The 27,345-nt window shown below is 36.4% G+C and overlaps 1 protein-coding gene across 3 annotated transcripts in view; it reads right to left on the bottom strand.

Moving 5' to 3' along the window:
* Positions 1-27,345, bottom strand: part of HGF (hepatocyte growth factor) — a 63,950-nt gene that overhangs the window by 26,443 nt on the left and 10,162 nt on the right. For 2 of the 3 annotated variants that reach the window (XM_080557671.1, XM_080557670.1), the window contains exons 2-7: positions 24,512-24,677; positions 19,625-19,737; positions 18,978-19,092; positions 14,282-14,424; positions 12,435-12,555; positions 7,634-7,752 (exon numbers count right to left, since the gene is read on the bottom strand). In XM_080557671.1, the coding sequence (XP_080413797.1) occupies positions 7,634-7,752; positions 12,435-12,555; positions 14,282-14,424; positions 18,978-19,092; positions 19,625-19,737; positions 24,512-24,677 (777 nt within the window). The remainder of the gene's footprint in view (positions 1-7,633; positions 7,753-12,434; positions 12,556-14,281; positions 14,425-18,977; positions 19,093-19,624; positions 19,738-24,511; positions 24,678-27,345) is intronic. The other variant, XM_080557672.1, reaches the window with a different exon arrangement.

Here is a 27,345-nt window from a genome sequence, read left to right as displayed (position 1 = left end):
AGCCACAGACAGTCTTCTCAGTACTGGTTCTCACAGTAATGCCAGCATGAGGGAATCAGCAGGGGCCTTGAGTCATTCTACAGCTGAAGCAACCAGCCAGGGTACTATTTCTGTCTTTAACCCCAATAATCCAGAAGTAAATCCTGCAAAAATTAGGTCAATAGATAAACTCCTACCAACTTAAAAGAAGGCAGGGATTTTGCTGGACTAATACTGTTCTTTCACGGTAATACTATCTAAGTATTTTTGGACAAGACATGGTTTGAAAAGAAACATAGTTCTAAATGATTTAATTGGGGAAAAAAATCTACAATTGCTTATCTTGTTGCAGTATTTTCTTAGTGCTTCACTCAATAATAGGAAAATGTATTTCATTTATAAAGAAAAATCATAAAATGTAGATTTCAAAAGAGGTGATTAAACCAATGAAGAAACTGTTTTGAATACAAGATCCTCTTTAAACACAATCAATGCCATTCTGCACGTCAATGAGAAACTCATTGACTTTCAGGTTATGAGCTACATGCTTAGTAACAAGACTTCCAGGCATCCGTACCTCAGGCTATTCAATATACAGTGCTGGGTAATACCAGTGTGGCAGTTCTTTTCTTTCCATGTTTCTTTCAGTGCAAATACTCATATATTCACGTATGTAGGACATATTTTTCTCATAGTATAGAAAACATGGAAAAAAAATAAAAACAGAAAACAAAACAAAATAACAACAACAAAACACTGATCCTGAAGCATTAAAGAGAAAGGGTTTGGTCTGGCTTTGTATTGTTTCAGTGAGAACACAAGAGAAGGTGAAGAAATAAATTAGACCCAAGCTGAAGAATCACAGTACTGAAGAATACGTTGTCACCTAACCTTTCTGGGTTGTTCCAATATCTGCAACTAAGCTTTAAATACAGTTTTGGTTTTAATCCATTCAAAATCTTGATCTGGATTCAGATTTTCACAGTTAGAACTTCTCTGCAGGTTCAGAGGAGCTTTTAAATCTCACTTTCAAAACTCTTATAGAAATAGCTAAAAGAATCTCAGAAAGACTCTCTTTGAGGAAACATAGAATAAAGCAACGGAATATGCAATGAATGCTACAGCTCTGCTATGTTTCCATGTAAAGCAAGGTGGAAGGTAATACTTTATCTACTACTAAACACCAGTCTCTTCTCACTCACTCTGTTCCATAAACATCTTTATCTTACATAAATATTATGTTTAAACTGAGTGGCACATTTATTTGTTTACATACTGTGATTGAACAAATAACTCCTTTATCAAAACTTCACATTCAAATGGGCAGTTTAAATATCTGTTTTAAAAAGATGAGTAATCTAATATTGGTGATTTTTTTGGCCTTTCCAAAAGTTGTAGATACACTGCAACGTTTAATTTTACACCCAGATTCTCACTTCGCTGTTTCATTACTTGCTTTCCATCAAACTCAGGCCGTTATTGAATTATCTCAGGGAATTTAGGTCTCCAGTCACCCATGCCTATTGCCTAGGAGCAAAGACTAAATCCACAATAAAATCAGCTGGGTTGGCTGGAAATCAGGTAAGCAGCAACTAAACACTGTCCTTAACATAATAATTGCATGTAGCTCTGCACCTTTCAAATGACTGACAAATGTAGCTTCCTCATTTGTGGGCCTTAGCACCTCTCTGTTTTATAGTTCATCCATAGAAAGATGGCTTTTTAAAAAAAAAAAAAAATATATTAGCTACCCACTCCTTTCTTCCCTGTAGTCCATATCCTCATTCATGGCAAAATAATAGCCATTTTCTTTTTTCAAACTTGCTGTTATTGCTTCCATTTCTTCATTTCATCCTACACTTCTTATTGCTATTATAGTTGTCTTTTTATCCTCTCTTCTAACTAAAAATTGTCTCAAGCCAAAACCACAGACACATATGTGAGCAACTTCAAACCAATCCTGGGGTCCCTGAAGGCTTAATCCAGATCCAATTTTTGCAGCTTGAGCCATCTCTAATCCCTAATTGATCCTGTCATCTCTTTCTCACAGCCCTGGCTGTAAGCCACCATGTTTTATGCTGCCTTCTGTGCTTGGAAATAAAGTTACAATGCCCTCCTGTCTCTTCAGTCTTAAAAACATATTTATTTTATGAATGCTTCCTTCCACTGACTTTTTTTGCCTAAAATTTTGTATATGAGCTGTTGTCAGCATTTTGGCTATAGAGCATACTAGCACTCATGACATCTAGCTAAAGCCACAAGCAGCATGCTGCCTTGTGGTCACTCCCCCAAAGAGAGGACACCTACGTTTTTGTACATTGTCCAAGGCCTTGGATTTGCAGAGCACTTTTTTTTAATTAGTATTTCTTGTAAAATATATAAACAGTCCTCAACATAGGAATTAAAAACCTGTGTGAGAATCCAAACCACAAAGCTATAAAGACATATAACTCATGATGTTCTCTGTTTAGTGTACTGAAACTGCACACAGACACAGCTTCAGAAAATGGAACAGCCACTGAAACCCAGAATGGTCTAGTGTTTTGGGCTCCCTGCTAGGTGGCGGGAAAACAGTTTTTCTATGTGCCTCAAGAAAGACAGAAAACTCAGAACGTGGCACTGATATTTTGCCTTGACTTTCCAGTCACCGAGCTGCTGATATAACTGTAATATCTGCAATTAATTCCTTCTTTTGTTTATAAAAGCAGTGGGCAGCACTGCTTCTTGTGTAGAGGGCAATGCCATATGCTAAACATTCTTTGAAAATATCAACACTTTTGAGATCATTACTTCTGTACTCTTCCTCATATAAATTTCTTCAGGAATTTCCAAAGATCTAGTTTTCTGCAGTGAAAATACTGCAGTATTAACTGAAGTGAAATTGCATGTGAAATTTCCACTGATCTTAATATACTTTCTAGCTGAAGATCAAAGAAAGAATTTACATTTAATGTTATGAACTTATGCCTAGAAATGAGATAAAAAGTTTTCATCACAACATTAAAATCATTACATTGTTGATTTATATTTTTCATTTACATTTGGTGATGCTGGTATTGGAATTATATTTTCTTCAGAACTATGATATAATTGTGATTTATGCAGAAAAAGGTAACATTACAGTAGTTTGCTCTCCCACCCAATGATTTTATAAAACTTAGTTCAAGCTGTAAATACTAAGAGCTACATGGACTGTAAGCTTGCGTGACCAGCAAAGCCAGATGTGAATCCTCAGAACACTGACACATCAGCTCAGGAAATGCCAAAGGATAAAGGTTTATAAAAGTTGCATTTGTGAAACAGTCAGCTGTAACTTAGGAATATTTTTATTTTCGTAATAAAATCACATCTACCACAGGAAAAGAATAAATCTATTAGACTGCATATGATTCATGTATTATCTAATATTTAGAGAAATGTGGGAAGCTCAGCTATGTTAAAAGAAAAATAACTGTTTAATGAAAGACAATTCGGTTACAGAGTTAAACAAGATTGCTTTCATAATGTAAAAAGGCTGAATGTAAATGTTCAGAGAATCAAAAACTCTAGATATGATTGCATGAATCAGTATTGTAGTTCACAGACAAGATTTTCAAGATGGATGGATTTAATGGGTGCCTGACACAAAAGAAGTATTGGTGTCCTGTTAAGTTTCCTCAGTCTCTGTAGGGTCTGATTACTGACATTATCCGAAGTCGCAAATTATTATCACTTTTCCACGATGGAATAATTTTACTAATTTTAACTAATTTGTACTGGATTTACAATGATTTATAAGAGTGCAGAAAAAATTCACTTACTCCCTGCCAGGGAGTACATTAAGAGTATTCATACTCAACCTTTGCATTTTAGGTAGTTGACTGACTGACAAGAAGTGACTGACACCCCAAGACATTGCACTGTCCCAAACCAAGAGCAAGCAAGGAGACAATACTCTGAATGATGGATTGGGGAAGTACAAGACAAGGTATAATTTGGTTTGTTAAGAATTCCAAAGTAAAGACAGAGAATCCCTTGCTTCCACTTTTAGTTAGCCACTGCTCACTGCTCATGCCAGAGCCATTCCCTTCTCTCTCTCTCCCCAGTGTATACTTATAGGCTGATGTACTGAATGCCTTCTTTGCCTCAGTCTTTACCAGCAAGAGTGGCTTTCAGGAATCCCAGGTCCCAGAGACCAGGCTGAGTGGCTGGAGCAAGGAAGATGTACCCTTAGAGGAAAACGATCAGGTCAGGGAACACTTGCACAAACTGTACATTCAGAAGTCCATGTGCCCTGATGAGATGAATCCACAAGTTCTGAGTGAGCTGGCAGATGTGATTGTGAGACCATTTTCTATAGTCTTTTGTCAACTGGGAAAAGTGCCTGAAGACTGGTGAAAAGCAAATGTCACTCATCTTTAAAAATGGCAAGAAAGAGGACCCAGGGAACTACATGCTGGTCAGCCTCACCCCAGTCCCTGGGAAGATGTTGGAACAGCTAATCCTGAAAACCATTTCCAAGCACATGATGGAGAAGAAAATCATTATCACTCAGCATTGATTGACCAAGAAGAAGTCATGTCTGACCAAGCTGGTAAGCTTCAATTGAAATCACCAGTCTGATGGATATGGGTAGTGCAGTGGATATTGTCTTATTGAACTTCAGTAAGGTCTTTGACACTGTCCCCCATAAGATGCTCATAGAAAAGCTGTTGAAGTATGGGCTGGATGAGCAGGCAGTGAGGTGGATTGAAAACTGGCTGACCAGCAGGACCCAGAGGATCAGTGGTGCAAAGTCTAGCTGGAGGCCAGTAAAAAGTGGAGTACCTCAGGGGTCAATACGGGATTTAGACCTGTTTAACATCTTCATTAATGGTCTCGACAACGGAGCCGAGTGCAGTAAATTCACAGATGACATGAAACGGGAGGAGTGTCTGACTCACCAAAGGGCTGTGCAGCCATACAAAGGGACCCTGGCAAGCTGCAGGGGTGGGCTGACAAGAATCTCATAAAGTTCAGCAAGAAGTGTGGAGTTCTACATCTGGAAAGGAACAACTCCAGGCACCAGGATATGCTGTAAGCTACACAACTTTCAGCTTTCTGTCCATCCTAGTGGACACCAAGTTGAACATGAGTCAGTAATGCGCCCTTGCCGCTAAAGGCTAATGGTATCCTTGCTGCTTTAAGCAAAGTATCACCAGCAGGTCAAGAGAGATGATCATTCCCCTCCACTTAGCATTGGTGAGGCCACACCTGGAGTACTGTGTCCATTCCTGGGCCCCCAATACAAGAGAGACTTGGACATACTGGAAAAGGTCCAACAGAGGGCCACCATGATGATCAAAGGAATGGAGCACCTCTCCTGTGAGGAGAGGCTGAGAGAGCTGGGACTATTCAACCTGGAGAAGAGAAGGCTCAAGGGGGATCTTATCAATGTCTATAAACACCTGAAAGGAGGACGCAATTAAGACATAGACAACCTCTTTTAAGTGGTGCCCAATGACAGGACAAGAGTAATGGGTAGAAACTGGCGCACAAGAGGTTCCATCTAAACATCAGGAAGCACTTCTGTACTGTCATGAACAAGTGGAATGGGTTGCCCAGAGAGGTTGTAGAGTCTCCCATCTTGAAAACTTTAGAAAGCTGTCTAGACACGGTCCTGGGCAACCAGCTCTGAGTGTACCTGCTTGAGCAAGGAAATGGCCAGATGACCTCCAGAAGTGCCTTCCAACATCAACCATTCTGTGATTCTTTGATATATAAATATGTATCCAAAATTAAACAAACAAACAAACAAACAAACCACACAGGATTATGTTGTGAAAACATGCTTTTGTATAAGGTCCGCCACTGTCACTTTTTTGTCTAGATTTGAGACACACTCATAGCTGTTTATCTTGATTTAAGCAAATAATAATAGTAATACAGAGATGTCTGAAAATCAAAGAAAATATTAAATAAAAATAATTCGTTTTTTCTTTCCTTTTTTTGAAAAGTAAATTCAGTTTCAGATGAGCTTAAAATGTTCTTTTTAATAGAATCTAGTCTCTTCTTCTATCCTTTTCCTAAGAGAGCTAAATAAATTTTACAATGACAGAAGCCTACTGAAGTGACACTTAGAGCTAGATGAAAAGCAGAATGTCTAGTTCTGAGGATTTTTTTTTTCTTAACACTTAATTTTGGTCAAAATTTGAGCAGAACAACAATGGAATTTGTAGTTTCCCAAACTCTGCAGATCTAAGAGAAACTGACTTTCTTCTGAGCAAACAGGACACTGTGCTTTTCACTGGGAAACTTCCCCTTGCCTCTTCTTTACAGAAAATCTAAAACTACTGTTTTCCCTTTCCTGCCTGTGTTCCTGGCAGCTCTGCCACAGGGCTGGGACGTATGAAGCTGACAGACTTTTACAGTAGGGATTCTGTCAGAGTCATGTCTTGTTTTCAGAAGTTGCCTCTACTCCCAATAATTTTTCAACACCAGGTTTTGAGTAAAGTGAAAAACTCCCTGAGTATTATGAGACAGTCTTTAATAATTTGCTAACACATTGATTATGTCACAGGATGGCAATTCTTTTAGGGAAAAAAAAAAATTGTATCCTAGATCTGACAATGAGAAGTATTGGAGATAGGATAGGAGACTATCACCTGTAGATCCCACATCTCATTCGCTGTATAAATTGCAATCTATGAATGAGGCAAGGAATTTCAGAAATGCAAATCTTGGTTCCCTGACAGAAACTTGTCCCTACAAAACTTATTTCTAGCAGCTACCTCAGCTCCAACATTCCCATAAAACTCTAGAAAAATTACTTCACTGCAGTTTTCAAGAGGGGTTCAATATTTTATCTTCCTCATTGTCCTTGTACTGCTCAATTAAGATACCTAATTATCAGTAGAATTAAGCTGGCACAGATATCACAAAGTCATCAGAATCTGAACTTTGAACATAGGATGTGTCCCACAATGGTAAAGTCTCTAAAAATATTAATATAAAGCATCTCAAAGTGGGCATCTAATATTTGCATATCTTAATATCACTTTGATTCGATCCCCTGTCTGTAAAATGAAGATAACAAAAGCCACCATTTCATAGTTGCAGAATGAAACTAAATTAATTGCCTGTGGAGTTCTTTGATACCAGAGGGATGAATATCACAAAGAAACCCATGGGAAATAAATAATCCTGTCTTCAACACAAAGCTGAATAGTGTGCAGGAAGCAAGGCCTAGAACTGCACAATGCACAAGAGGAAAATAAAGCAAAGAAGATTTGCTAATAGAGCACTGAGTAGGGAAGGAGGACTACTCAAAATTGTTATAAATGAATCTACTCTCAAACTGTAATGCTGAAGCTCAACATGGTCAAACTAATATTCCACATGAGATCTTCATGCTAACATTGCCTGATTTTGTTAGTTCTTGATTTTACTACATTTTCATAGGTCCCTGTATATAAGATATGCACATATATGTATATTCCAGTGCTAAGTAGCACACAACTTTTTTTATTTCCTATCCAAATTAAATACAATGTCATTATAAGAACTCCTCATTGAAAGCTATGTTTTAAGTCAACAAAGTACAATGAATGAACTGTCTACGGTCCTATATTGCTTGAACTATCTGCGTCCAAATTTTGAAAAGGAAAAGGAAGTAATAAATTTTGCTTGAACTCACCACACGTTTTAATTGCACAGAACTCCCAGGGGGTGTTAGGGTCAAGAGTGTAGCACCATGGTCTCAGCTTGCCATCAGGATTGCGGCAGTAATTATCATCAAAGCCCTTGTCAGGATATCTGCAAACCACAACGAGAAACGTGTCAAGCAAGTCTTCCTGGCAATACTACACAGGCTTGTATACGGTACATAAAGGACTGGCTTCAGCAGAGGCAAACAAGAATCAGTTCCTATTAACCTCTGGTCTGATCCTGTGAGATGGATCAGATACTCCTTACCACTATTACAAGTTAATAAAACAAAATCACTTTCCAAGTGTGCTACAGAATCAGGCCTCCACAGAAGGGATTCCCTGCTGTGCTAATGCAAAGGCCACCGGATGGAGTAACTGCTAATTGCTAAACTCTTGCTCTTGTGTCTGTCAACTGATGACCAGACTCTAAAGCCACTCTTTTTTTTTTTTTTCTGAAATAGCCCAATTAAGTGTGGATTATATAAACACTGCCTGGCAGGCCGGACTCATTAAGAAAACAGGTTTTTCAGTGCAACAGCCCTGCGTTCAAATTGGAAGCTATTTTCAATAGCTTTGTTACTAATGATAGCTCCATTTTCGTAACAGAGCTAGTTCTAGGTCATGCCCTCATTTCAAGCATTGAGGAAAAAAAGGAGGAAAATAAGGAATTAACTTCCGTCTCACTTTATCTCATTAGGATTTAAAACTATTGTACCATTTAATTATTTCCACGTTCCTGCTGCCACTATTGAGCTGTCAGGCAGAGATTCAAGATAAGGAGGCTCTTTTTGTATAAAAGTCCCATACAAACATCAATGAAATTAAAGAGAAGGAGATAAATGAAAAAAAAATAATTTCACCAGTGCATACAAATTGTCTTGGCTTTCCAGTTTTAAGGAAACTCGTTTGTAAAAGAAACAAAAAGTAGACTTGCCCCTGAGGAAAACATGAAATATATGTAAGAGAACAAAGAACTTAACCACCTAGGAACCTGAACCCATTTACAACTGCAAGCAGATGTGTTTCACACAAGCATTGGAAAATATGATTTGCAAGCATGTGTTTTTGCTAGGATGTTTTTTTTCTATCAGACAATTACCCTAATGTTGACTCATACATTTGCAACATGATCTCCCACTCCTTTGGATAAATCAGGCTCCTTCATCTATGCAAGGGACAGCAACAGGATTCAAGTAGAATTCAAAAGAAACCCAAGGAAATATCTCACAAAAATGAAAATTTAAAGGAAGCTGAAGATGTGGTAGTTTCAGATTTAGCAGCAGTACCCCATTTTCTGTTAGGTAGAAGAGAAACTGTAAAGGAACATACTGAGTCCAAGGATTTCAGAAGCAAACAGTTAACAGGCTAACAGTGTAGCTGAAAACATAATGGCTTTGGGCACCTGTTAAGTGCAGTGATGAAGTTTGATGTCAGCAGTGTATGCTCCAAGTAACATAGCAGTACATGTTACCACGGTGAGTCCAAGAATGGCAAGGTCCCTGCAGTCATAGCTCCCTAAAGCCACTCAGGAAAACAGGGTATGTGAAGAATCCACTTTCAAGAAGGACGTCTTGCATAGCATTGAACATTCTATCCTTCCTAGTATTGTTGGCATGTCAAAATGGTATCAGTAAGTAGCTGACACTTAATAGATATAATAGTTCTTCAGGGATCTAGCTCTGACCATCATTGTCAGACAGAGCGCTGTTCATGAACTGCATCTTTCCACCTACTGTATCTACTTAGAGAAGGGTACAAAGATATTTCCAGAACCCACAACCTTTCCAGTCACTGGTTCTTCCCACAGAATTCTCAGGCCCATTTCTGCCTTCTTTTATATTTAGCAAGCAACAGTTTCTCAGTTCCTACAGAAAAGGCAAACACCTTTAAGACACAAATATGAGGGATCAGATAGACAATGAGGCTTCAAACTATTCCACACATTTCCACAACACAAGATTCCCCGAGAGCTTGTCCCTTTGCTCTGCAGATTTGTTCTCCCTGTAATTCACTTGGGCACAGATCTCTTGCTCACACCCAACAAAGACCCCAAGGTTTCCAAGATCTTTCAGAACCTTTGAAACAGCAGTAGCTGCACTTTCCTGCTGAAACTGAAATGAAGCATAAAGATACACATCTGGTGTCAAAATCAAGACTTTTTTCTCAGTTTCTAAGAAAAAAAAAAAGGATGCTAGATGAAGAGACATTTATTCTCTTTAAAGAGACAGATGCTGATGTCTAGCTCTGCTGTGACTAAACTGAAACTTAAGTGTCTGAAACTGTTGCCTTACCAATATTTCTTTTCCCTTTTTTTTTAAATTTTAAAAGGCATGCAGTACTGAAAATTTATTTTTGTATAATACAGATTTTTCTTAATGGAGATATGAACCAGATTATGTTAATAAAAGAATACCTACATCTATTAAACCCATATATTGCACTTCAACCCTACATTCCTTTACTCAATAACCACCTATTTCCACAGCATATTTGTTTCTGAGCAGAAAATATAAGTGTAAGAGGAGAGAACTGCTGCTTCTCAATGCTTTTCAATGTCTGTCTAAGCCTCTGTCTAAGACCTCAATGGTCTATATTCCACATTGAGGCATAATCCTACCTAACATGAGGGAGTTCGAGCTTCTGCATCCACTAAAGGCTAAAAATGGGTCATCCAGGAGTTGTTTGGGGGAATTCCTACTGCTAGCTTCAATCACATGTAACAGGTATTAAGAATTCTCTTCAGTAATTCCTCTGAAGGGAATAAATCTGGAAAAATTCACTGAGGTGACAAAAATGAAAAGTGACATGTATTCACCCTGAGCTGAAAGCAGGTAGATTATGGAGCACTTGAAAAGATTATTAGTCTTACCTCTCTTTCTTCATCATTGCAATTGATGCATCCATAAATGCAAATAAGTTAAAATCTTTCCAGCTATACTAGTCCTTCTTGGTTTCCAGGTTATTCACATTACTCCTAGATAATATAGAACAAGCCCCTGAAGAGACTGCTGTATTTTAATTGATCATTTGTTCCAGACTTCCTCCCTTATTTGCAACTTAAATGTTCATTAAAATGTGAATATAATAAAATAAAATAATAAAATAAAATAAAGAGCTAAGATAATCGAAGTGTAATTGTCACTACCTTTAGTGATCATTTCATAAAGTTAATTAACATCAGTGTCTTAGAAATATCCTGGAGTGTACAGTTGTGAAAGCATTAACAGATTGGTTCAATCCATATGGATTGCTTTTCAATACCTTTTTTTTTTCAAAAAAAAAAAAAAAAAAAAGAAAAGAAACAGTCTGAACATGATCAGGAAGATATTTTCAGTGGGAAATGTTTAAGGAGGAAAGTGATTACTAGTGAGACTGCAACTAGTCTGAAAAGTCATTTTGTGAACAAACCAAAACTAACAGAAAAATAGTTTCCTTCTGACAGTAAAATTATTATTGTTTGTACCCAGAAGTTCTATAAATGAATCATTCCTAAGGAAAAAAATTCTTTCTCTGACTTATCCTAGAATGCACAGCAAGTGCATGGCAAAACTCAGAAACAGATTATCTTCAGTCCCAGACTGCTAATACAAAATATTTATTGTAGCAGAGCCATGGGAGACCCTGCTATTATTCATGAAGCAGATCATCTGAGCCAAGAGGGAAAAAAGTTTATATCACATAAACTCAAAAATTGCAGACACTTAATGTTTTACTGAAAAAATAACTAAATAAATAAATAATCAGACTTTCTAAAATCTATTAGTACTGTATTTCAGAGTGTAAAAATTAGGCTATATTTAATGGAACACTTAAAAATATATGAAGATACTTTCAGTGAAAGATCTCAAACATTCTGAGATTGTTGATTCTTGCAGTCTTTCTCCAGCAGCTGGAGGTTATTCAATCCATTTTAAAAGTGAAGTTAATCCAAAAGCCAGAGTAAAACAAAAAGAAATCTAAGTCCAATTTAAGAGAGACACAAATGTCCTCCTGCATGGCCTAAACCTACCCACAAAATCCTTCCAGAATGGTGTGTTACAGATGACCCTCTGCAGTTAGGTGAATTCTACCCTCTAGGAAAAATCCTAAAGGAGATACGATTTGTCTTGCTATTACTGAATATATATATGTATATATATAAGTATAAATTTAAGTCTTACATATATAAAAGTCTAAAACATTAATCCATAAAATGCTAAACAGAATGATTGTTTTTCCAGGTAGAACTAACGCAGTGGTCAAACAGATTGGATACATAAAGCTGGTTAGAGCAGAACACCAGCTACAGTTTTAAAGCTGTTCAATAGTACAAAAAAGGATCATACTGTGTAATGTCACACATTTATATTCACTAAGTGTATTAAGAACTCTAACATAAAGAAAAAATACAATTTTTATTGTTACTTACTCTGTAATGTTTTTAAGGTATTTTAAGCTAAGTGAAGCTGTATAACAATATATGCAGAAACATTCAGAGGTGACTTCTTTTACTGATATTGAGGCTAGGGAGGAAATTTTGACCAACTAATGCATTGCATGTAAATCACTGCACTACACAGAATTAGGATGGAGCCACAGCTCCACAAAATAGTCACTAGTCTCCTTCCTGCATCTCCATCATAACTGTAACCAACCTGCACATATCATGGGCCAGATCCCCAAAGAGCTAAAACTAATAAACTCCATTAATTTCATCTCAGATAATGCTTATTTTGCCCAGCTGCTTCCAGAATATGTATAATTTTCAAATTAAAACCACAGAGATTTGCTTGGGAGTGAGGAGATTACCTCTCAGGACGAAATTTGTGTTTGTGTGGCCTCTGAAGATCCCAGCGCTGACACTCCTTGCCTGACTCAGTATGATCCATTGGCCCTCTGTAACTCTCTCCATTGCAGGTCATGCATTCAACTAGAAACAAACAAACAAACAAATAGCATACTAGTTATTTTTTATGCTGGTGAATTTTGACACACACACACACACAAATCATATCCCTGCTGTTATAAATTGAAAGCAACGTAGAAGGACATAAAACCTGTTACCTTTTAAGTCAGGGATCCTTGGTATGGGAAATGTCCCTTGGAATTGCATCTCTCCCTTAGATCTAATCCAGATGCCTAAGTCTGGTACCTCTTCATGGGACTCTTATGGTTTGGAAGCAGGTAGGTGTGAGCTGTTAGAGGCTCATGTTCCTAGCTGCTTTCTAATCTTTCCTATTACAGAGATTTCGTCGAGTTCTTCTGCTCTCTAATGTCCTGCACACCCAGTTGAAAATGTTACAGTTACAGGGAGAGACACACACCTGAGGAAGGATTATTATTTAGAGGTAATATTTTCTAAATAACTAGCATTTATAATTCTAAATCACTCTAAGTCATACAGAGCTGTGTAATAACACCAGGTTAAGTGCAGAATAATGTCTGAATGAGAAATTTCAGGATGTACTGTCTCTTTAAATTCTTAGCATTTTTAGTTACATATGATGCTGTTTCTTTTTGATACTAATTCTTTTTGGCAGCTTAATTGATGATACATTTTCAGTCTTGGTTTAAGAAAGTGGGGGGTGGCAGGAGAGTGAGCAAAAGCCACTACAGGGATTTGAAATTGCAGCTGAACAAAATATGCTACATAATATAGAATGAGAAGTCTTAAAATATAGCATAAAATCACCATAATTAACTACAGACACATTTCTCAAGTGCCCCCTAATTAGAGTAGTCGTAATTAAGGAGCACTTAATAAGTATTAATTTATGCAACTACAAATCTCACTCTTCAGTCAAAATATCCGCTACCAAAGTCTTGATCCTGCAGTGAGCTCCAGGTCTTATCCCATTTGAAGCTGCCTTAAACTGATCTTTAAATGTTATCTCTTAATAGATTTTCAAGCTCCTTGTAAATCATTCTCTTCCTTCCTCCTTTCCCTTGCATAGCTATTGAACATAACATATTAGCTGGAAAATTGAAGGCATCCTATCTTGAGAATTTAAACGGGTTGATTGACTGGAACTGAATTGGCTGACTAGCAAGATGTGGAGTTTGGTTTAGAAGTTAACAAAACATGAAAGTCAACAAAAGTGATGGTACGCATCAATTTGTTTTCAGATTCTGTGACTTGAAAGTGTAAAGGGATTGCCTTTCTAAAATGTTTTACTTGTTTACAGCATTTTTCATTTGATAAACAAAATGTGTGTTTACTTTAAACATTTGTCCTGTAATTCACTACCCATATACTTTCATCAAAAAGAAGGAAAGCTGATTTAATCATGGAATGCAACTAGACAATTTTATCATCCAGTTGTGCTGAAATTGTTAAAGGATTTACTGTAAACTAGGTAATGAAATAAGGGACACATTTGTGCACTCAGCACTACTTCAATGTTTCAGCTTCTCCATGACCTGACCAAAAGCTGCTGAGCCTGAAAGCTTGTTCAGGTTTTCCAGATTACCAGAATGTAAAAAGACCTTTTTTCTCTAACAACTGCATTTCTTGCTACAGCATTCATTCTTAATAAGAAATCACCTTTCCTTGCTGCAAAGTCCATAGGTGAGTGTTACTGAAGATAACAGAAGTTCTGTGTACCTGCTCTCTGTACAAGAAAACGCAACTTTCCACATGAGCACTGCCACATTACCTTCTGAGCAGAGGGGGATGTCACAGACTTCGTGGCGTGTCTCTGGGCTGGTGGTGAAACACCACGGCCCTCCCTCTTCCCCTCGGGGGTTTCGGCAGTAGTTTTCCCGCAGGTCTTTACCCCGATAGCTCGAAGGCAAAAAGCTAGTTTTAAAATGACAATCATTACAGTATAAGAGCATGCAAACTTCAGTGTTAATCATACTATTTTTATAAACAGCTAGAAACAATCACATTTCAGCTTCCTTCTCCCTCCACCCTCCCTCCACTCTGCCTGCACACACAATAATATATGTCCATACACAAATACACATCTTCAGTCAGGATTACTCAATCAATGGCCCAAGTCTGGGATAATTTGTCTGGCCTGTAGCTTACTCTAGCAAGTTTTACTCCCATCCCTCAAGCACCCAGAGACAGCTATCTGCTACAGAGCTGGTGGCAGCAGCATACTCCCTGCCACCCCTTGCTTCTCTCTTCTTCACCAGCTTGTAACTACTCACAGAGCAGTAGAATACCCCTGGAAAAGGCAGGTGGAATTTATTATGGGCATAGGTGTAAAATTCATTGGGTCCATTGGCCCATCAGACCTGCTGTTCATACACACCTTGTGTGCATGTAGCAGGCTCAGCCCAGCCAGGATGGTGTGTACCTGCTCCACATAGCTTACAAACAGAGAGGTCTCTTCCCATGCCTGGTCAGGCAACAGCTAGACCTGAGTACCAGGAAATTAGTGTGAACAAGGTTGAGTGTTGTGACACAACACACCAAGAGGTCTTCACTACCTGAGGCCACAACTGCTTTGAATTTAAGCATCAGAAATTACCCCAGGTACTGCCTTAGCTGTCTTGCTTCATGTTCTGCCAGAAAGCCCAACTGTTGTCACCATAGGGTCTGCTACATAGAGATCTACTTGTCAGTGCTTTTGTACAAAGTAAGTCATTTAACAGGAACCTTGCTGACTAAAACTTTGATGACTAAAACTTTGCTTACCCTTTCACTATATTTTCTGCTTTTGGTGCAAGGCCTATTAAACAGCAACATCCCTTGGCATTTTTCCTTTACATCAGAGGTTTTCAAGGCAATGTTAAGCACTTTATTTGTCTTTAGGGATTGAATAGAAATGTGTATTGATACTATATGTTTGCCCTAACACACATTTTCAGTATGAGACTTCCATTTCAATGCCCAGTCCATCAAATATAAACTCTCTAGGGCCAAGGTTTTGTCTTCTTATCTGCCTGGAAAGTGATGTGCTTACCTCTAGAGACGCTCACACATTCACCCAGACATATATATACATAGGCATGTATATATATTTATAAGTAAAAGTAATAATAATTGTTTTTCCCCACAATTTAGGTGGGGAAACAGCTAACCCTGTAGTAAGGAGCCTGACCTAAGAGTTTATCACCACACAAGCTGTACTTTACAGACAAACCCAGTGTTTTTTCACTGGCAGTTTCCTTGCAATGTTACTCCAACATCGGGTAAATTATAATTCTGGATTATGTTCAATCCTATGAAAATTTCATTTTTTTCTTGGTTAATTGAAAAATTGTGCAAAACACCTTGGGGATCACACAAAACCTGTAATTCAATTTAATAAATTAGTTTCATTTTTGTGACTTCTAAGATTTTTTGCATTTTTTTCTTCAATATGCTTAGATTCTGGTAGAATATCACAAGTAAAGTGCACTTTTTATCCCAATAACTTATTCTGCATTTTTTATACTTTAAAAAAAAATAATAGTAATCTTTTTTATCTGTAATCACCAAGGGAATAAAAAGTATCTCTATTTTAGTGAAAAAAATGGTATAAAATTTTATCTAACTTTCTTTAGAGGAATGTAGAAACTTGCAGCTCAGGAATCCAAACTAAGCACTGGGGGCAGTCTTTATGATGCTGATGTAGTTTATATACAAAAGCAAAAGAGAAATATATAGTCCCTGCTGTCCTTGGCAAATTCCATGTTATGAATGAATAAATAAATAAATAAATGGAGAGAAAAAGAAAATTCCCGCAATTCCAATGTGACATTTTAATCATGTTTTATTCCAGTTAATGAAATCTTTGAATTAACTGAAGTGGAAAATACCTCTGTTAATCACATTGTGGTTCTAGTCAAGGCAACGTGGAAACGCTACTTAAAAGTGCCTTTCTTATTTTTGGTGCTTGAAGAGAATAATTTCTGTGTCATCACTGCTGCTTATGAAATTGTTGCTTCTGTTTCTCTTCTGTAGTCTTGTAAAATAAATCTCTCAAAAAAATTTAACTAAAGACAGTCCTGGACAAACTTTTCTGATGGGGCATTTCAATCTGTATATGCTTTAATGTGGTGTGTCAGTGCAGGTTAGAAAAAGTTATTTAATTTTCCTGCTGGAAAATCTTTCTGCCCAGAAAATACAGGAGAAAAAACATCTCAAATTATGTCAGATATACTATCACAACATTAAATAAAAATAAAAATAAAAAATGGATAACATTAAAAACTCAAGATGGGTCAGATACACAAATGGATTCAACAGGTATTGAAGCAACATTCTTGAGGGAGGAAATGATGAGACAGAGTAAAGACTCACCCAAAATTATACAATAGAGCCACTCCTAAATCTGTGTACTGATTTAGTTCAACTACATTAGCTAAGGAAAAAGAGAAGAGAGACAGAAACTGAAGCCAGTAAGAGTAATGGTAAAAGCAGATTCAACAACAGCTAAAGTTGCTGGAAGCTAGCAAAAAGCCTGTGAAGTATTGGTCTACTCTTAGACCATCTCTCTTTGACCTTTTTTGTATTATTTTGAGCCATTTAGGTAATAAGTTCTTAAGAAACAAAAATATATAGAGAGAGTTTTGTAAGCTGTGCTAGGATAGAAACTAAAATAATGTAATCCTGATTTCAGTTGGGAGTCTCCAGGTTCTACTGGAATACAAATTAATTAAATATATCATTAGTTAAATCCAAACACAAGTTTAAAGTCTGAAGTTATTTTATTTTTTTCTGGAAAGATCAAGAAAAAATCAATAAAGTACATCTCTCCTTTGAACATGAAAAAAAAAGGGGGATTTATTTTCTAAATTGCACTTGGTGATAATCAGATGTTGAGAAAAACTGACCTAAAAATCTAAGCCTTTCATACTAATAAGTTCCAAACACACCACTACTGTCTGCTTCTTCCCATCTCCCTCACGTCTCTGATGATGAAATCATATTTTCTGATGTTGAAAAACAAAATTAGCATTCAGCCACCTCATTTATCCAGTGACCTTTTAAAAATTAAACTTATTGCACAAGACAGGAGAAAAGTCATTCTCATAAAATTCATCATAGAAGAGTGGCTGTCTCTCAGCAGATAGAGCTGTGTTTGCTACAGATTGAAATTAAATTTCAGTTTAGTGATACATAATATATACCCTCCATACACTTTTCCTTCTTTTATTATACAGTCATGTGTGTATTATATGAAATTAATGCTCATTCCTGGTGTGATTATTGAGAATTATTTCATTTTTAAAAGATGAAGATTGTATACCTCAAGGTATTGAGTCTCAAGAGGTCATTGCCATGTGAGGTGATGGCATTTATCATATGATCACAATTAAGCATGGGTCTAGTCCAACACTGAAAATCAGACACACTATATTGTAAGCCGTCACGTCCAATCAAGTCCAAGCCTGAGGAGCAGTCTCCAGTTTGGCTCTTCCTAAACAAAGTGCTGATGCTGAGAGAACAGACCAAAAGTCAGCAACGTGAATGGGAAATTATTGGGTGAGAGGACATGTCTTTTTTGGATCTTAAGAGTTTATAATCTAACCGTCTGAAAGAAATGGCCAAAGAGTGGGAAAGTACCTCTTTTTTTTTTTTCTTTTTTTTTTTTCTTTTTTTTTTTTTTTTCCTAGTTTCCAGCAACTTTTGCTATGGTTGAATCTACTTTTATCATTACTCTTCCTGGCTTCAGTTTTTCATTTTCTTCTCTTTTCCTTAGCTAGTGTAGCTGAAATCAGGCTGCTCTCAGGGTATAGATATGTCCTCAGTTCCCACTATATCAGGTCTTAAACTCAAAAGTTGTCCCATATCTGCTGCATCAGTTTTTAGTTATTGTGCTTGTATGATCTGAAGGAAAGGATTTAAATCATTCAATCAATAATTTCAGTGTATTTATTGCCTGATCTAAGTGCTTTATAGAGTTTGACATATACTACAAATAATACAGAATGAACAAGATCTATACAAAATATAGTAACAATAATTGTATACTGATCAAATAGGTGGGCTAATATTCCCAATAGCCTTTGTTTCTCATACTGTATTTTTTAAATGACCCATTTCCTAGGAGCCCATTAGAAAACAGTGATAAACTTCCAGACTCCAGGCTGAAGTAATGCAGCTGTTTTGCTACTGCCAGGAGCTGAGATCAAAAGGGTATAAAAAGCTAAAAAAAAATCCAACACAGGGGAAGAAAGGATCCAGACACACAGGCTAGCCCTGGGAGAGAACTCTGTAGAAAGACTGAGAAGGTAAGGATTTTCTGAGACCTAGAGAATGACATCTTTTGGGAAAAGGCAAGAGTACACCTAGGAGATTTTGTTGTTTAAGATCAATGTTCTCATAAATTCCTTGTCTACTAATAAGTAAAACTGTGCTTTGTAGAAGCTGTCTGAGCATTATTCCCACTGTCTCTGCTCCTGAACTCTTACCTGTGCTCATGGGGAATCATTGAGTTCCAGGCCTGACACTGAATACCGCTTTTGGTGACAGATATCGTCCCTTTGTAATCTGCTCCTTTTCCAATTATACAATTCCTGACATAGTCTATTGAAAGAAAAGGGAAGAAAATTAGGAGTTTGGTTAAACATTTTCTCAATGTATTTAAAAATAAATCTCACTGTCAGTTTTCACATTAAATATATTTTTCATATTCTTTAAAGACATCATTATTCAAAAAACTTTCATTGTCCACATGTATTTTTTCTTTTTCTTTTTTTTTTCTTTTTTTTTTTTTTCAAATGAGTGATCACTAACTGACTGACAAAGAACGCTATCAAAAATATTATCAAAGTGTCTGACTGACCAAAAGTACTTGACTCAGGACTTAACACCTTGACTTATTAAGAAGGTTAAAAAAAAGCAACATTAAGTCAGTAACAGTAAGACACACAACCGAGATTTTAAGTTCTGCAACACAGGAACAATATTTGTAAATAAAGATGTAAGTTGTAGCTTTCAGAATGTATGAAACCATATTATACCCAGAATGCCTCTACAGCCAAAAAGTCACTGAGTGACCTCTGCTTTTGTTCCCTTCCATAGCTGGAAAAACAAAATCAGTAAATAAATCAGTTACCCTTCTTTTCAAACAGATCAAACGCATGGTCTTGCTTCTTTCTCACACCATTTGTCAAGCTGTTGAAGGATAACCAATGGCACCGTTTTGTAACTCTGTCATAAGCAAAGGCCCTGCAAAGAAAATCTTGATGAGAAAAAAATCTCTGTGTGGTTTATAATAATGACACATGGCTTGCCAAGGAGCATGCAATGACATCAGATTTATTTTTACTGGGAAAGTCAGAGAAACAGCCCCAATTACTATTTAAACCCACAACTGTGATGACAAGAACAAAGAAACAAAGAAATTAATGTGATGTGGCCACTACATTAAATACTAGCTTGGTTGTTCACACTAATCTAAGAGTTCCCTTGTCATTAAAGGTCTTTATTTTAAAAGTGAGATAAATGTGACCGAGACAGCATTTGTGTCCCCATTTATGTTGCTTTCTGCAGGAAAAAAAAATAATCTATCTATCTATCTATATATTCTATAACATCTTCTCTGTTGTACTTACAATATGCTTGTGAAATAGTTAACAGTTAATAGTTTATCCACTCTGATGGCTTGAGAAAAAATGAGGCAAAAGGAGTTCTGTTTCTTGCCTAGAACAACAGAGCTATTTGAAAACAAGGTTATATTTTTTATGAATAATCTAAATTGTGATAGTGCACCTACTGCTTATCCTTGCTTTGCGTTAGTTTTCTTTTTTTCTTTTTTCTCTCTCTTATTTTTAACTGCTTTAAAGAGTAGAGTACTTCAAAAATATTTCAGTAATAGTGTTTAATTGAGTGAAATTGGGGGGGTGGGGTAAAGAAGGCAAGAAAGGCGAACAGAAATCAGAAAAGTAAGAGAACTTTCTGTCAATATTTTCAATGAAATATAAAGAGCTTTTCCTCCCAACATCATTTTCAAAGAAATTTCTTTAAGTGTAGGTAAAATATGCTTAAGGGTTTTAAAAACACTTAACTGTCTGGATCGGGACAACAATTATTCCAATTAACAAACAAACGACTACAACAACAACAACAACAAAAGAATAAGCAAAAATTAAACAAAGATTTTTTTGCCTTAATTTTTCAATAGAAAAAAATAATAAATCACTCACATGACTCTATTTTCTTTAGCCCACAACACAATCTGTGTTTCTAACTAGCAGCCATCGGTCATCTCAAATCTCAGCTATTTTGTCCTGACCTGAGAAGCCATTTTAACACTGCCTAATAGTATGCAAAAGCCACACAGATTTCTAACACTTCATCTTTACTTTGGCTATGTACTGCACCCCCAACTCACAGCTCTTGCTTTCCATTTAATTCCCCTCTTGCCACACAAGTTTTTCTGTGTGAGATCTTGCTGGCTTCAGTTAAAAATATTACAAGATCTTATCCAACCTCCCCACTCTTCCCTCTTTCAAACATCCTCTTCATTTTCTTTTCCATCACCAAACAGATTTTTCATCCAACTGCTCTCTACTCTGTTGACTCCAAATGTTTCCAACCTGCTAACCTTCATCCTTCTGCCTTTGTTCAGCCTTCTGTTCTCTTCTGGCTAGTTCTCAAATATGAGCGTATCCAAGTGCTTCCAACTCCATCTTCACAAAAATATCCTTGACCTTTCAAGCCTTTCCAATTACATTCTCCTTTCCCCTCCTCCCTCCTAAAGTGGGAATGCAGAATGCACTGTTTACAAACAATTCTTTCAGTTTTTGCCTTTCAGTTGCCTTTTGGTTTCTTTCCAGCTTGGCTTCAGTCACTTTTGTACATAAAAGTTTCTACAAATCTTTTCTTGGACCCAAATCGAGAGGGTTTTTACACTTCCAAAGTCAACATATTTAAGCAAATTCTTGGTCTTTCTTCTACTGATACTGCCGATCACAACAATTTTTGTTGTTGCTGTTTGTACTGAGATAGTAGAGTTTCTGACCAGACTCTGGAATCCTGTGGTCTACACTAGAGCCCCTTGCTGTCTAAATATGAAACTAGAAGACACAACAGAAAGTAAGAAGGTAACAAAGGATTAGACAGGTACAGCTTTGTAGGTAAGGAAGTGACATGTATGCAACAGTCATCTGCACAGTCAGTATAATAGTAGCTATATATTGTTTTTCTCACCCTTAAAAAAATGTGGGAAAAGCTGCAAGGATAACTTAAGGAAAACAGCAGGGGTAATGGACTGCAACTAGTAGTGAAACAAAGGAATAAGAACAGCTCAGCAGTAGGTAAAAAAAGCTGATAAGGAATGCAGAAAATGTTGAACAGATAATTATGAAGTAAAAAAAAAAAAAGTGAATCTAAGGGATACTTTGTTGGGAGGGTTGGATTTTAGCAATAGTGTTATGTAGGAAAAATGAGTCTGTGTAAGGCTCTTGCAACTCTATTAAAGATGATCAAGATCTATGCAAACATGACAGCAAGAGAAAGGAAGAAAGGTCATCTCTGAGAAGTGGTATATTATAACTTCAACAGTTTATCATAAATAAATAAATCAAAAGCTTTTTTTTTTCTTTTTTTCTTTTTTTTCTTTTCCCAGCAATCTAGGAATGGCTGATCCTTTATAAGTCTGTAATGCCTGGACTCCACTAATTTACCACTTTCTGGTGGAAAAGAACCAGAGCAACGTTAAACCCTCATCTTGGTTGGGTACCTCACAGGAAAGAGACTCATGGGGTACTGCTTCAAGTACTATTGTCATAATTATGTTATGAAGTATTTCTATTTTATCCTATCATAATTCTTAAACAAACTGAGTTTGCATCTAGAAAATAAAGATCAACATTAGTGTTGTTACCCAAGTGATAGAGAACTACTTCTTGGATCAGTACTACCATTAGAATCAAGTCACAAAAATGTCAATAAACAAAGGAAAATCCAAGTCTTATGTTTCACATATATAAAATGTCATTTTATGCCACTTCTCTTCTAGGTTTTGTATGATCACACAGCAGCCAGTAAACTAATTGGTTTTAATTTCAGTTAGCAACACATTTTACCCTGTACTAACCGTACGCTGGCATGAAGTTAAAGACTGGTGATCCTAAGAATAAAAGGGAAACATTAGCAATCACTGTTTCCTTTAAAAGGGAACACGTCAAATATGTGTTTACAGTAGCATCAAAGAACTATGCACAGTATAAAAGGATTCATCTGGGACCAAATGAAACCACAAGAATGTTCCCAGATACAGAGAATCTCTCTTGCTGCACAGAGATAGCACAGGCAAGCCCTAATCACCTACACCTATGCTGCTAGCCTTGCTGGCTAAACAACTATAGGAAAAAATGGGAAATTCAGAGCATGAGCAGTCAGATTTGTAATTATTTTTTTCATTTTCAGTGTAAAATAGACATATATGACTGATTGCAGTGATCCTATCTGTGAGCAGAATTCTTCCAAGCTCTGTTCTCAAAGTCCGTCATTGCTCCTTTATATTCTTTTATTGACTGATTACAGCAGAGAGAGTTTGCCCCTTAATGAATCTGTCATACAATGACAGGGACTGACTGTCCCAACAAAAAAAAAAAAAAAAACTTTCATAAATGAAACAGAAATGAAAATGCAGAGAGGTTCTAGAATATTATTCATGTAAAGTGGAATCAATGAATATATTAACATACTTATTATTTTCAGAACATTAAATGTACCAGCCAGAGTAGCTACAATTAGAAGATCCTTGAAACAATCTTCCTGAGCAGATATTGGAATTTTCTTGGCACTATTTAGTATTTTTTTATACTGTAAAACTTAATTTTGTACTACTCCTTGCCACTGAACACCAGAACTGAAGGATTTCTTATTGCATGGAGTACAACCTGATCCACTTGGTAATGATGTGAGTGGAAGCTCTGCCAATAGGAAAAGGAGTTGCTTGTACCATGTGAAAAATATCAGTGACTGGAAAATATGTAAACTCCGCTTATTGTTTGCATATGTAAATAGTCAAAGTACAAAATAATAAAAACTACATCTCCAGATCTCCTTTAATTTGGAATTAAAGGCTTAAAAAAAGATTAAATTTCAATGGAGGACCTTTTCTGCCAAGAAAGAGCTTTTATCACATTTGATCGGACTTCTATTTGTAATAAGTCTTTTTTTTTTTTTTAATATTTCAAGATCAGGCTGACATTTAGCCCAATGCTTACTAGTACAGAAGCCATTCATTCTCTCCAAGATTCTCCTGTGTTCATTTATTGCTAATGGTCTAGACTAGGAGAGGCCAGGGAAACAATTCAAGTCTAATAAACAGGAAAAATAACAGTGATTTGTTCCAAAAAATAGTAGAGAATATGTACTAGGCAGACAAGCAATCAGCTGCATGATGTGTTTGTAAGAGACAGCAGATGCTGTAGAATAGCTATCATATACTTGTAATGATTGTACAGCTGAGAAGGTTTGAATCCATTGTATCAAATTCATAGTACTTGCCAGTGAACTTCAGCAGTGTATGTATCTGTGTTCCATGTGTGAAGTTCCCATTGACTTTAGTGGGAGTAATGTGCAAAAAATGAAGATAGAATATGGTCTGAAGTGGTGCTGAAATACTGCAGCTGTGATGTGTGACAATAACCATTTTATAAGAGAGATAAAAATCCCAGAAATGTTCACTGAACACTACAGTGCAGCACAAATCATCGACATCTTAAAATGAGTATATTTCTCAGCTATATTATGGAAAACACTACAGATTGGACAAGCTAAAAAGACAGAACAACTCAGATAAAGCTTCAGAAATGACATATTCTCTGGACAGGTAGAACAATGCCAAAGAAATCAAAACAGTGCAGTCTTTAGATTGTCCTCAGTACAAGCTACAGCTGATGACGATTACAGAGAAACCTTTGCCCAAAGAGTATTAGATAAGAATCTATTAGGAAAAATGTGATAATAATAGAGATACATAACTTACTTGCAAGTGAATGAAAGACCTTTGTTCCTGCTGCATCTCTTGGCACACTGCTCAGTGGTATTTAACAGCTTGGTTTTAACTTCCAGTGTTTTGTTTACTTTGATGAGCATCAACTCTCCTGTTTTTTTGTAGTCATGAAGAGGATTTCTCCTTTTTCCTTTACCATCTAAGAAAAAAGCAAAGAAGAAAAAAAAAAAGTTAAGAACAGTACTGAGATGACAGATTGCATTAGAAATGAATATAATTTATTAAAGAATTATAGGAACGTTGGTACGAAACTTCTTGTAAATAATTACCAAACTTATGTAAAGAATTACATAATACTAGAAAAGTGTAAGAGGAAAGTTTTTCACCCTGTGAATATTTTTTTCAGAACCTGAAAATATGCTTGCCATACATCACAAAAACTGATATCTTATAAACATTTCCAATAAAAACTGAAGTGATAAAGTTAAACAAATGTCTACTTTTAATGGACAGACTGGAGTTAAAATTAGAAAGGGAGGAATAAAAATGTTATAGAGAATTATAGTTTGAATGGGATAAACTGTTCTTAAAACAGCGAACATTTTAACACAAATTGAGAGCAGATTTGGAGCCTGAAAGTAACATAAAATATTCATTTTTCCCGTCTTTTTCCCATCTTTTCCCATCCTAGTGAAGGCTCAGTGAGAATGTTGTGTTCAGTTTAGATGTGAATGAATGAGTGTTGTGAGCCTACAGAAAAGAAGAGGAGGGGAGGCAGAAGCCATAACCTGGAAATAGTCTGCACTGTTACAAAGATTTCTACAGAAAGATCTGTTTTCCATGTCTCTGTTGAAAGACCCAGGGGAAGAGGTATAAAATGGAGCAGGCAAGATTGGCTAGAGAAGTTTGGCTGAAGTGCCAGAGGAAAAGTCTTTGATTTTTGCAAGAAAAACCCACGATTTTTCCAGTTTGTATGCATATGTTTGTTTGCTTTTCCCATAGAAACCAGTCTGCCATTGTAGGCTCCTCCATCATCAGTGAAGGCAGATGAGTACCTCTGGAGAGTGATTCTCACTATTCTAAGACACATGAGTAACACAGGAAGGATAAATTGCCCTTTGGATCTACTTACCTTATTTCACTCAAGGATCCAATATGATCTTTTTGGATTAGATGGCTAATGCAGTAAAAGTTAGGTGAACAAATCACTCCTTCATTTACAAACTAGGTAACAGTACTTTTCATAACATATTTCAATATAACTGTTTTCAGCTGTCCTTTCATTTTTTTTCTTCAAAGGATCAGCCACAGTAACAGAACATGAATGCTCAGGACTAATTTACTAAATTTTGCCAGAGCTTGCAAATATATGAATCCTCACCCTAGTGCGCCATTCTCCTGAATAGGTAGGTCATTTCTTATACAGGTGCAAAGTGCACGTAGGTCAGCAATTTTTGTTTGGTACACTCTACACAGAAGTTCAGAATAATTCCACAAGTTGTAAAAGTTCAATAGCTGAGCTCTCTGTGAATCCAAATGAGTTACTGACAACTGCACACATTATGAAGCTAAAGAGGGTTGTTCCTTTGGCAGAACTTCCATCCTGATGGTTAAGGGAGCTCACATTTTCACTGGATTTAGCTAAATCACACCTCTCAGTGGTGAGTTATCCCTAAAACACCTAAAAATAGACCAAAGACATTTAAAGTAGATTTCATCAAGCTTCAGTTACTAAAGGTGAAGGGTGGGGGGGCATGACTGAGAGAGGAAGAGGGAAATAGAGAGAAGATCAAAGGAATAGAATCTCTGCTGCAATAAACCTATAAAAAATCTTCACCACATTCTACTCTTCTTTTAAAACTGATGAACTGTGAGCAATGGTATTCCCCTGTACCTAATAGCACATAATTTTAATTCCAACTACAAGTATTTTCAGAAAATATAAAGAAATTATTAATTTCCCCCTAAATCCCTAGTATTGTTACAGGAATCCCTATTATTGTTATAGAAAGAAGCTTTTTGCTGAAAAGATCAAATAATAACTTTGGTGCTGTGTCTGGGACCCATATAAGTTATTATAAGCATTTTCAGCCTTGCATTTACACAATGCATATGTACCCAAAATGACTCATGTTTATGGAAATGTTATGCTGAGACTCTGGCTATAAGGATTAGCATTGCTACTGGAAAATATTGTCTTTACACTGAAGCTGCTTTTTGTTGTTGTTGTTCTTGGGTGAAAGAGCCAAAGTGCTGCAATAAGGATTGCATCTGCTCTTTAAGACAAACACAGAAAAATAAATCTTCCATTAAGATTTTGTGGTAAATGTCTCAATCTATTATCTTAGAAGATGTCATTATTTCTATGTTTTCTTAGCCAACATTTTTATATTAAATGAAGGTAAGAATCTGTACAGAAATATCAAAGTATTTTCTTTTAGTTCGTGATGCTAACATTTGCCATCTACCAATAAGTGTCATTATCTTAATTCTCTATGATAACAACTTCTTAAAGTCACCAGCAAGCATGCAAGAATATCATCCAAAAAAAATATATATATACATATATCACGAAATTCTGCTCTGCCGCCTGACAGGCATGGTTCACAGTTGTGCTTTTTTTTTTTTTTTTTTTCCTGAGCAGTTGTCCAAAGAGAATTGTGGGTTTGATCTTGCATTTAGCAATTCATAACAGCCTGATTTACTTTAGCTTTCAAACAACAACATTCTATGACTTTGCCTATAATCCAAAAGGCAAAGGGCCAAATGCGTGGTGTGACTTTGTTAGAACCATCTGAATAATGCAAAGCATTACTTTTACACCGCAAAGAAAATAAATAAATAAATAAATAAATAACCCTAAGTGG

Source organism: Anser brachyrhynchus (genome assembly GCF_964034855.1).
Source record: "Anser brachyrhynchus genome assembly, chromosome: 1".
NCBI classification, from domain to species: domain Eukaryota; kingdom Metazoa; phylum Chordata; class Aves; order Anseriformes; family Anatidae; genus Anser; species Anser brachyrhynchus.
The sequence above is the reverse complement of the archived record's forward strand: the minus strand, read 5'-3'. Positions and strand labels throughout refer to the sequence as shown.